This window comes from Pinus tabuliformis, chromosome 1_2 (assembly GCF_031772625.1).
Source record: "Pinus tabuliformis cultivar Carrire ecotype Pingquan chromosome 1_2, CPIR1, whole genome shotgun sequence".
Taxonomy (NCBI): Eukaryota; Viridiplantae; Streptophyta; class Pinopsida; order Pinales; family Pinaceae; genus Pinus; species Pinus tabuliformis.
The window spans coordinates 1,168,054,152-1,168,066,458 of record NC_142298.1 but is presented as its reverse complement, the minus strand read 5'-3'; the positions used below and the strand labels follow the sequence as shown (position 1 = coordinate 1,168,066,458).

Below are 12,307 nucleotides of genomic sequence, written 5' to 3'. Positions count from 1 at the left end.
GAGCTATATACCTATCCTCTAATCCATTTACCACCTTCCTCAGCAACAACGCCAAAATGTTGAGCTATTTATATGTATAAACCTCAAACATTAATCATCAACCCAAGGGCTCATAGAATTATAAGGTACAAAGACAATATGTATAGGATTAAAGCCTACCGTATCTGGAAAGCATAACAACTAGAAACACTAAAAATCATACTGGCATAATACTTCGAAGAAATAATTACTTCTCAAACTTGAATAGTAAATGAGGCTTAGTCAGTTCTGGTGAGGGAAATGCAACCATGGCCCTTAAGGTCTATTTGCCTCATTGGCTATGTTTCCATTCTACATTCTACTGAGATGAATAACTCATTAAGTCACCTATTACCATATGTTGGCACATGAACAAAATAATGGTTTAACAAATATCCTTAATGATAGGATATATGATAAAATCCTACAAATTTATCATCTACAAAACGATAGGATGATAGAAATCAAAGTATCATTATATTAAGAAAAGATGGTTACATACATATGCTAATAATCTCCCTTCCTTTGTCCTTTCTATCATATTACAAGGTTTGATATATACATTTATAAGAAGATCCTTTAACTATGGATAAGATCAATGTCTTTGATCTCATGGATCAAAGATCAAATAATTACATACATTTTAAGGTTATAATCCTGATCTTAATCCCTATAGAATTGGAAAGAGCATCCTTGGCTTGTATTGAAATAATGAGTTATGTATTCATAAACAAAACGAGCACAAACCACAAGGCCCCACATTGGTTGCTATTGAATATGACTCCTTTGTCTCACAAGAACTGGCCTATCTCGTTCCATAGAATAAAAGTCACCAAATACGCTTCCATACTTTAATCTAAAGATCTCGTTGGCCAAAAAATCATGGAACTCCCAAATATGTTTCATTCAATCTTATTATAGGAATGAGATCAAAGACCTAAAACTGTTGATGAGCTGGGAAAGTTCTTTATTGTGTATGAGAAGAGATTTGTCATGTTTAAAGAAAGGTTTGACCAGATCTTTTATTGTAGCTTCATGTTTCTTCTTGAGGACTTGAGCAAAAATAAAACAACATAAAACCATCTTGGGCCTCTACTCTACAAAACCCATGTGCTTGATTCTCACAATGACTTCTAGACATATGACAAACTATGAGGTAGGAATAAGAACCGAACTAAGCAAACAAGAAGTCTTCACCTAACATAGGCACTGGTCCTCTACATTCACCATTATTATCAAAATCTTATTTAAGCCTCCTTAAAACATTGAAGACAAAGGAAATGCACAAAATAATTATGTTTTACCTTTTCATGCTCACAGTTATGGTAGTTTTCCAAGGATGTATATAATAGAGGTTATAATGATAAGAACTAGGTAGAATGTAGGCAATCATGGGGGAAAAGGTGTTTAAAACTGTGTCAAAATAGAGGCCCAACAGTTACTGGAGAATATCAAGTGATGAAAATCTTGTAAGAGTTGCTTCAATCTCTATTTGATTGATCCATAATGTGATTTATCTTACATTGGATATGACACTTTATCATTTATCTTCATATGCATTTTTCAATGTCAATGAATTTAAACACTTGCAACATACTAGTTATGTAATGGAAGTTTTCAAGCACTTCCCAAGACCCATACTCAATATATTTATGTCAAGTTTCACATTTCAAATTGATTGAAACTAGCATAGCATAAGACGTGGTTTATTAAGTCACTTCACTACATATTTTGTTTAGAAGTGCCACCACCAACTTTTATTTCGATTGATTTTTCAAAATTTCAATGAATATTACAATGAAAAGTGACTTTCTTTCCTTTCTAACTTTCTCATACAAGCCAATCTCAATATTCATAATTGAAACAAGCTTTGTCCAAAAGTTTATTGCCTATCTTTTCCAATTCTTGAAGATTTTCTTTTATTGACAAATCCATTGAGCTTCTTTGCTCTCCTAAATTAGATTCTTATGCTCTTGGATAATTATCTTCCAAATTAATTACTTTGAACTAGAAGAACACATTATTGTCCACCATATCTCCACTTCATTCATCCTTGAACATTTTTGAAATTGCTCAAATTTATTTATTCATAACCTTTCAATCTTTTAATAAAAACTTGATTATTGTATTTTAAAATTAATAACGAAAAAAAATAATGTAAATCTAAACACAGTGACAATAACCTTTACTTTACTTTACACATATACAATTATAAGCTCAACTAAATTAACACATGAAATATTTGATTCAAAAAAAAATATTCCATCAATTATCATAAGCTTCACACAAAGTATTTATAGGATATATGGCATATATTTCCTTACTTTAGCAAACCCCCAAGTCTCTAAAACAAAAATAAACCCATCAAAGATATTTACCTAAATCAAAGCAAATTAAACCATTAATGTTACATGTACAAATGTGGGTCTTTATTCCCATCCTGATAAATATTAAATAATTCAAGGTATCTTTTAAAAACTCAACCTTGTAAACAAAATATCGTGAAACCGACTGCTTAAACCTCACAGAAATATTGAAGAAAATAATCCTACTAGTATCTGTGTGCTCAAAGAAGGTACAGTGAGCGGTCTTGACAATTGATGGAGCCAAATAGAATTGATTCTTGACGTGCCTCTTGCACTGAATAGCCCTTTCACTTTTGACATTAAAAGGCTGGAGGTGGGCTACTGGAATGGATTGATATTGTCCCAAATTCAAATTTTGCATTACGACAGGAGTGTAATTCAATCATTCTCCCGGTAGGGCATGATGTCCACTTTACCTTAAGTACCACTACCACTGGTTGCTTTAGCTGAAATTCACCAAAAATATTTTCATACTAAATTAAAACTAGTTTGACACTGTTACATACTTGCATCCTCAATACATTGTACAAGTACCTAACAACAACCAAGTGACAATCTTTATTCTAAAGAATCAAACCTGGTTTGCCCAGGACAACAAGACTCCTCGGTCGGCCTTAAAAATCCAAAAAGAAAAAGTTCAGGCTGAAGAGAATAACTTGTTCCTACAAATAATATATTCTCTTTTTCAACAACAATCAAATCAATATATAAAAAAATAGTACACAGAACTATATATTTTCCAAGTGACAAATCCCAAGATATATATTATATATTTCTACCAGCATCTATTGCAATTACTCATCAACTTTCGAAGGTTTCGAGATATATAGTGTTGCTATATAATTGTTTGAGAATGGGATTCATGAGAAGCGTTAGAATAGCGTTCCCACAAATCATGTCAAGGTTCTGGTCATTCTTTGCACTTCTGTGTAGCCCAAGGGCAAGGCTGCCAGGCCAATCCCCGGATGACAGAGAGGCAGTCCTGCTAAACTATGTTCTAAAAAATTCAGAGAAGGGAAATGCAGAGTCTGTGCTGAGTGCCATTGAGAGTCATGCTCAGCAAACTTGGCTGATGAATTTAGGCAAGGAGAAGAGCTCTGTGCTGGATGGTGCAGTGCAGAAATTTGATCCCAAAGTGGTCTTAGAGCTTGGAACTTACTGTGGCTATTCTGCCATAAGAATTGCCTCCAAGATGACAAAGCCAGACAGCAAGCTGGTCTCTATAGAAAAGAATCCACAGAATTGTAGTGTTGCCAGAGCAATTATCGAACATGGAGGTAAGAGTAACTTCTTTGTTTCGTTTTTAGACATAGATATGGTTATGTTGAGGACCTTTCAGGCCAGGATGTGTGTGCCAAGATCTGTGAATCCTACACAATTGTAATTAGAAGTCATATACTTTGTTATTTAACAGGTTTAGACATATGTCTAGAGGCAATATACATGAAATTTTATGAATCACATGCAGAAAACAAGAATCTTAATGGAAAACATAACCCCAAAAAATCTCTTTCATGCTTATCAATTAAGATCCTCTGTTACAAAATAATTAAAAATGTTGGTTCTTAAATGGTCCTAGTTCAAATAGGTGTTACTCTCCAAGGGTCATGTTGCTCGGACTCTTAGATGAGAGTAAATGACGCTGAGATTGGTAGTCCCAGTCAACCCTTTAGTACTGAATGAGTGTCTTCCTTTCGTCCTGAATGACCATCTTAGGATTTTTCCAAGGGTCATGTTGCTCGGACTCTTAGATGAGAGTAAAAGACGCTGAGATTGGTAGTCCCAGTCAACCCTTTAGTACTGAATGAGTGTCTTCCTTTTGTCCTGAATGACCATCTTAGGATAAAATCCTAGAAGGTCAAGGATTATCAATTAAGTTCCTCCTACAACAAAATAATTAGAAAGGCTGATAGGTTGATCCTTAAATGGCCTTCATTCACATAGGTCTTACAGTTTGATTTATGCAAAGTCCATTTTGCACTCTTTGATGAAAAATTCAAAGTTGAGATTGGTTTATTTTCATCTGGTTCATATATCTGTTTGTTAAGGGATCATGTTAATTTAATAATCAAGTAATTAAATTGTTGAAATTTTATTTTTAAGAGGACATTGATGGGAAATTTTTTATTAGATATAACAAGGGATTTAGCATAATCTTTCTTTGTCCATATTCCTCTTGCTCTATTGGATTTAAATATAGCAGTTGCCCATCATTTGGGATTTGGCATAATTTCACTTTATCGTTATTCCTATGCTCTACTGTATTTAGATTTAGCAATTTCCCTGGTATTTTATGTGACTGTAAATGCATTATGCCTCTTATCAAATAGTCAGGTTTGGAAGGTTACCTAGGGCATGCAATCTGAATATGGATCTTAGCAATGAAAGTCCATGGCTTTTACCAATTTTCCTCAGTGAACAATTTATTGTGAGAGCTCTTTCACATTAGCTGAATCAATGTTTGAATAAATTAAAACAACATAATGTTATTGACATGAGTTACAAGCAATACAATGAATTATCTGGTAGAATTTAGTGAAAGTTAATGGATCAGATAACACAAATCTCTGTGAAATTTAAAATTTCCCTTCAAATATGTCTTCTATATGGGCGTAATTTGGATTGGTCAATAAGCTAACACTGATTAAATAATAGCCAACATAAAACAAGTTACAATAAATTCAGCATAATTAATCACCTTTTCACCATGACATGGGAGGCTTGCACTCACTACTTACAGTCTATAACCCTAGAACACAGCAGTTGTTAAGGTTTACCCAAACTTATTTGATTGCAAACTCATCACAAAAGCATTCATGTAATGCTTTATGAAATTAAAATAAATCAATATAAAGCCTTCACTAGGACATGTTTCCCTTAGAGAGCAATGTAGAAGTGATTATTGCACAGCAGTATAGGAGTGATTATGCATTGCAATAGATGCTGAATTTATATATTTTATTTTAATTTGGTGGCAGGTCTGTCATCAAAGGTGAAGGTGATGGAAGGAACACTGGGTAGCAATTTGGAGGAACTGGATGAAATTTTAGAGGACGAGAGAGTTCCATACTTTGAATTCATATTCATGGATCACTCCAGTCAGTGTTATTTGTCAGACTTTCTGCTGCTGAAGGACAGAGGAATGCTGGGAAAAGGGACAGGCATTGTGGCTAACAGTAGTACAGAAGAAGTTACTGGAGCTTCTGATTTCTTCAATTACCTGAGAAGCCATCCGGAGGAATTGGAGACTGAAGAGCACAAGTGTAGTGTGGATCCACTATCACTACCATCCACTGTCACCGTCTCCATTTACAAGGCTGATCTGCCTATATTCATTCATTAGAAAATGTTTGCATGCATGTTTTCCATATAATTCTTTAAGCATGTTAGATGCACAATAGTCATATAAGATAGAGCAGAGAGCAACTTATTGTGGATGGGTGGATGAGTGCATGTCTAAGTGTATTCATAGTTAGGAATTCCAATTTTTTTTATTGATGTACTGGTGTAGCTCACTTTCTTGCTTGAGAATAAGATTCTTTCAATTTTTCCACATCTATAAGTAGAGAGAGCAAGGCTTCCATGGTGTTGGCACAGCGGTTGCCACTTCATAAATTGGTTTTTTTGATACTTCAATGGATGGGTGGGTAGACATAGTAGGGGTAGGGATAGATGTGTCACATGAAGAAATCGAAGTGTCATAATATCTAACACATGACAATATTATATAAAACAATGAACATTCAGACTGGATCATCATAAAATTGTTTAGATGCATATATCTTTAGTGGTACAGAAATGAGATATAAGAGCGGTCAAAATATTATAAATGTGAGATTTTGGTGAGATATAGGAGCGGTCAAAATATTATGATTATGGGATCTCGGTTGTGTATACTATGAAACCACTGTATATTTGAGCTCACAAAATTATAATTCAGAAGGAGGAGCGTCTCATATCGCTACAAATATTATTCCGACAAAAAAATCTTAGAAAAGTTACTTCTTTTTATTTTTTTTCAAATAAGCATCACTAAAATAGGCAAAATGAAATTACTTGAGATTCTAATTGAGTCAGTAAAAATAATAATAAAATAATATGTATATTAATAATTAAAAAAAAATATTTTTTTTCTCATGGATATATGTTTTCTATTTTTCAATATGAAAAGTCTTGAATTTAAAATATACCCTGCACAATCTTTAATCTAATTATGTATGGTTAATTAAATTAAATAATAAAATTTATTGAGTAAAATATATAAGTTAGTTGTAACATCTTCTTTCGTAAGTATAAGATATTTTATAGGGCTCAAGGTTATATAACAATAATACTCAACATGTCACTTGCAAGAATTGAACCTAGTTGGAGAGGATAACAATAGTTGCTCCCAACCACCCTAGGTAAACCCAATTGAATAACAAGGTTGGAAGTCATTACAAGAAATATTCATTATGAGTTTAACATGTTACGTGTAGTAACTGAAACCAAGTGTGGAGGATAACAACATTTCTCCTAAACAACCTAAATTAAATCTAATTGACTAATACCTTTGACCCACACACACACACATTTTTCAATTGTTTCGGTGGTTGGGAGAAATGTTGACCAAAATTTAGTGTAGGTGCCACTCACCTTAAAGAAACTAGTTATAAAATTGTAGCTCACTTAATCCAATCCAATTCTTTTCAAGCACAACCAATTTGTTCACAGCTCAACACTCTAAGAAGCTCATCCAATCATCAAAGTCATGACATCCTCATCCATTTCCCATACAACATAAGAAAGATAATTCATTTTTCTACTAAATAGTGCTTCAAGAGTTTTCTTCTCATATAATGCTCTTCCAATGTAGGTAAGTAGAACCCATCAAGAACCCAAGAAAATAATAACTTGTTGTTGGCATTGTAGCATTGCCATTGATGTCAACAGGGTCATGGCGTTGATTGTCATATGTCTTATGTCAATCTGATGATGTTGGTAGTCCTCCTCATGATGAGTGTGATGAGTGTTAGGTTGCAACAGTGGTCAGCTTGTTGGTCTTGTTGGTTGGCATTGATGTCAACTTGGTTGTGGTATGACTTAGTGCAAGAAATAGTGTAGGATTTGGAGGCTGAGTAGAAATGGTTTCAGGGCATGTTTATGATGGCTTGTTATAGGTTGATATTGCTACAAGTATTGGAGGTGCCTCTATAGGTGTTGCAGGAAGTTGAATGACTTGGTGTTGCTACCGCAAGTGTTGGAGATGTTGCTACATGTGTTGGAGATGTTTTTGTAGGTGTTGGAGACTGTTTGATGGTTTGACGATGTTGCTACAAGTGTTGGAGGTGGTTGGATATGGATTGGTTATGCATATGATTTTTTGGTTATACAGTGTTACAAACTATGTTTTCCATGGTATTTGGTATGGTAGCTAAATGGTTTACCTTGGTATTTGATTGAGCATGAGTAAAATATTACCATGGTATTTTCCCTTGATATTGCATGAGTAAAATATTACCATGGTATTTTCCCTTGGTATTGCGTACGTAAAATATTAGCATGGTATTTGCCCTTGGTATTGCATGAGTAAAATACTACCATGCTATTTGCCCTTGGTATTGTGTGGGTAAAATATTACCATGGTATTTGCCCTTGGTATTGCACAAGTAAAATATTACCATGGTATTTGCACTTGGTATTTTGGCTCACCTAGTATTTACACTTGGTATTGATATTACCTTAGTATTTTCCCTTGGTATTGGATTCAATATTGATGAGGATAATTTGCTATATATTTGTGTGTGAGTATTGAGTTGATTTTTTTGTTGTTGGATGAGTTATGTGTTGAGTGAGATTGAGAGTGCAATAGAGTGTGTGCAAGCTGTGTGAGGGTTGTTATAGATTTTCTAATGCAGATTGTAAGTGTAGAAGCACGTAACAAGAGTATGTTTCAGCCAACATTTTGTGTAATGAGAGAGGAGATGAAATAGATTTTAATTGGAGATTCATTTGGTGTTTGGTCACAACTTATATATTCTTCAATTTGTTGTTTATGTGAAGCAATTGTTTTATGTGCAGTTTTTCTATTATCGAGAGGTTTATTTTGTTGGTGCATTCATCAGAGCATTTTATGTAGTGTTTGTATTGATTCATTTTATTTTGGAGCTTTCGTTTAAATTCCTTGAAGAGAATGTTGTTGTGGTGTTCATGTTGAGCAGTTCTCGGTTCTAGTCTGAAAATGTATGAATTGAGAACCACATAGAGGAGTGGAGTTGGATGACTCTGGCGAAATCAATATAGGGAGCAATTTTCTTCATCCAATGGTGGTTGGATAGTTCAAAATAAATTGGGTGAGACTTGTTTTCCATGTTGGCTTCCAACATATAAGAGTCTATAGAGTCGTATGATAGTTCAGGAGTAACTGCATAAGAATCGTTGGTCGTGGTGGAATTTAGTGGATGGTTGTCCATAGATCCGTGTGGGAAAGAGATCTCCATTTGATAGTAGCCAACTGAATCTCTATGTAAATAATTTTATTAACATAATAAAATATTGTGAGTAGCATAAAAAAAAGGGTGTTTTTTTGCCTGGAGGAGAGTTTTCCGCTATAAATACTTGTGTCCCTAGTGTTAATGTTTTCATGGTTTTTTGCTTTGTGTTCAATGCTTTGATCTCTCTTTATGTGTTTCATTTATGCATGGTTTAATGATAATTAATTGGAGAAAAATTTGTAAATTCCATTGATGAGTGCTAGTATTGCAGCAAGAATGTTGCAACTCCTAGGGCTACCAACTTTACTTCATCAACCCAGGGTTTGTACAAACTTGGAGGTCACAATGTTGTATATGTTATCACTCAGGTTGTCCTTAAGCTCCAGAAAGGATACGGCTAAGGTAACCACAAACCAACTTTGGACTGCAGGTTCTAGCCCACCTGCAGTCAGAGAGGGATCTCTCTTTATGATTTAGCTTTGTTTAAAATGATTTTAGGCTAGTTATCGAGTTCAGGGGTTTTGTTTTGTTTTTGGTGGGAAGGATGATGTTTTTAGGTAGAGAGGCAAAACATAGACTGATAAGTTTCAAACCATTGGGTGTGGAGTCAAGGAGTCGGACTGCTGGTGCGTTTTCTCGGTCACAAGAGAAATAAGGAGCAAGGTAGCTGCTCATGAAACAACACTTAAGCTTAAAGGGATGGAATGAGGAATAAGGAATGAGAGGCAACAAAGAATCTCTCACTCAGCTTAAAAGGGGGAAGGTGAATGAGCTCTATCTAGGAGCAATTAAGAATTCCTAGACAACTGTCAAAGATGAATGAATTAGGGGAAATATGAGCCAAAGGGAATTCATATTCATGACCAATTCAGAGGAAAACATAAAGAAACAGCAGAAAATGAGCATAGATGGCAGTTAAAACAATTCTAGACTATTCTTTCTTTCTTCTATTTTAGATGGTATATCAATGGAAAAACAGAGGTAGGAAAACTTATTGAGTCATGTTGCAGCACAAGAATTCCAAATTCACTTCTTCAAAACCATTAGACACAGAGCAAACAGTCTTTCCTCCAAGCCTTTCAGCAGTCTTTGATTACAGAAAACATATCAGGTATACAGTGCAAGTCTCCACTGAAGACTGTCAACCAACCGACCCTTTAAACAATACAGAGGGTGGTATATATAGGGAAGATTTATCCAAAATTATCTATTACAACCGACCTAACAGGTCTGAAAGAAAACTGATTACTTTAACCTAATCTTATCCAGAAATAAATGCAAGAAAATATCTTTGAGCTATGCTGGGGGCAGCTGTATCAAAACGAGTTAATGCCTGTCTTGGTGGCTCTGTGTTGTTCATCTGTCATAAATGTGCATTGGTGTTTGCACCCTTACTGTTCGGTGGTATTGAATGCTTTTGACTGTGATTTGAGAGTAAGGATGGGCTTGCACCACTTGATTTGACTTAATTGGCGGCCATTCAATGTTAACCTGCTTTGGGAACTCAAGGTTTCCATTAATCAATTTAACTGGTACACTTTGCTGCTTCTCTTCCCTCTGATACTCTCTGACAGATGAACTGGGTCGCTTTTCTCCTTTGCTACGGGTCTAATCACAAGTTAATGGCCGTTGTTCGGCCTCTGTTCCCTTAAAACTGTCTTCTACTTCTTCCTGAATGCTTTCGTGAAGAAAACGGGTCCTTTTGCGCCTTTTCGGGCTTCCTAGGGGCTGCATAATGAAAAGATTCCTTGAAGATTCCCCGAACATTCTCCATTTCGGCCTAAAAAAATCCTGTGAATCGCTCATCAAAAAATGCCTCAGAATTTGATTCCGGGGCTCCGAAGTGCGATTTTTTGCCCTTCGCGCTAAAAAAGTGCTGATGACGTCAACATGACGTGACGTTGTACGGGGGGTGACGTCAGTGATGACGTCAGCATGATGACGTGGTGAGATGATGTCAGCATGACGTCATCATGTACGGATGGTGACGTGGCATGACACGTGGCAAGGGGCCACGCAGGCAGATGACTCGACATGTGACTGGGCAGAGGGGGGTGACGTAAGCGGTGACTATGCAGGGGGTGGCGTAAGCGGTGACGTCATCGGGGAGGAGGTGGTAAGTGGTTTTGTGGCGCACCGCCTTTTGGGGAGAGTGGTTTTGGGGGAGGGGGCTCTGCCACACCCCAGCGCTTGACGCGTGGCAGGAGTACGACGGGTAATACCGCCCATCTCGCGGACGCTAAAGCTTGGGCAGCTCGGGGATGGGACGTCTCGCCAGCTGTTGATTTGCGGGGCGGGTGATCCAACGGTTGGCGGTAGACGCGAGGCGGCGGTGGGTTAGTGGGCGGGGATATTCGCGGGAATATTCCCATTTAAATATAGCGCACGGTGGGTTTAGACTTAGGGAATGGCGGGTTTATGGGTTTTTTGAGCGCGGGTTAGCAATTTATGCCCAAAACTTGGGGTAAGGGGATAAAAAGTGGGTTTTTGAGGGTTTTTTAGGTTAGGGAAGAGGTTATTAGTCTGACCAGGTGTCAGATTAATCCCTGCTATGACATGGATGGGCTAAAAACAGCCCCAGATGGACCATTTTTTCCCGGACTTTATAAAAATATGGCTATATTGCCAGGGTGGGATATTTACATAGGGAAGTTCTATATACATAGTTTAGTAGGACAATGGGAAAACTGATAGGGAGCTATATAATATTGTTAGTAGTTAATATGAAGGTGACCACCAAGCGCTAAGGTCAGGGACCTTAGGCTAAATTTGGGGAAAAGAACTGGTAGAGAACTGAGATCCTTGAGTGAAGCAGATCTTCACCAAGGCAACTGATATGGAGTATGATGAGACTAAGAGGTTTAAGCAGATCTTGACCTCTTTGGGGAGTTAGTAAGTGACTTTGGGGAATTAGAAGACGGGGGAGTTAGTTATATCTGCCTTTGAGCTCCTGTGCATGAAAACTGCCTGCACTGCGATCTGTAAAGATAAAGCACTTTGAAACACAAAATTGATCATGAATTATCATTCTGCAACCACACAGCTACCTACCGAGCCTACTTTTCTAACATTTTTCTTCTTTTTTGGGTGGGTGAACTTAGACTTGCAAACCCAGCTTTACAATTTTCTTTTGAATGTTTCCTATCTAAATCTACACTTATTTCTGCCAGGGCTCAGATTAAACAGTTGGGTCCCTTTGATTCTCTACCTATCTACAAAATCTGTCAAGATTAAACTGTTTGGGCCTCCCTTACATGAAAACTCTTCAAAACTAGAACACAACAGTGGCATTTGGACCAGCATACCTCATGGCTTCTTGTGGAAATATGGAACACTGCAGCTTGCAAAGTATGACATATTTGGTATGTAAAAATGTCAATCATGAAAGATGAATACCTACTGCAGCAGGAGGCTAACAGTGGCTCCACTTGGGGATGGCTTTTCCTTGTG

At 36.6% G+C, this 12,307-nt stretch overlaps 1 protein-coding gene across 1 annotated transcript; it reads left to right on the top strand.

Moving 5' to 3' along the window:
- Window positions 1-3,154: 3,154 nt before the first annotated feature.
- LOC149210379 (uncharacterized) lies at window positions 3,155-5,947 on the top strand. Its single transcript, XM_089394427.1, has 2 exons — window positions 3,155-3,661; window positions 5,363-5,947. The coding sequence occupies exons 1-2, from the start codon at window positions 3,238-3,240 to the stop codon at window positions 5,725-5,727; spliced, it is 789 nt and encodes a 262-aa protein (XP_089250553.1). The 5' UTR covers window positions 3,155-3,237; the 3' UTR covers window positions 5,728-5,947.
- The last annotated feature ends 6,360 nt before the right edge of the window (window positions 5,948-12,307 follow it).

Bases quoted from the DNA above. Each gene is read 5' to 3' on its own strand.
- LOC149210379 (XM_089394427.1), top strand. From the start codon at position 3,238: ATGGGATTCATGAGAAGCGTTAGAATAGCGTTCCCACAAATCATGTCA. The intron at 3,662-5,362 runs GTAAGAGTAACT...ATTTGGTGGCAG, and splicing joins AGCAATTATCGAACATGGAG to GTCTGTCATCAAAGGTGAAG.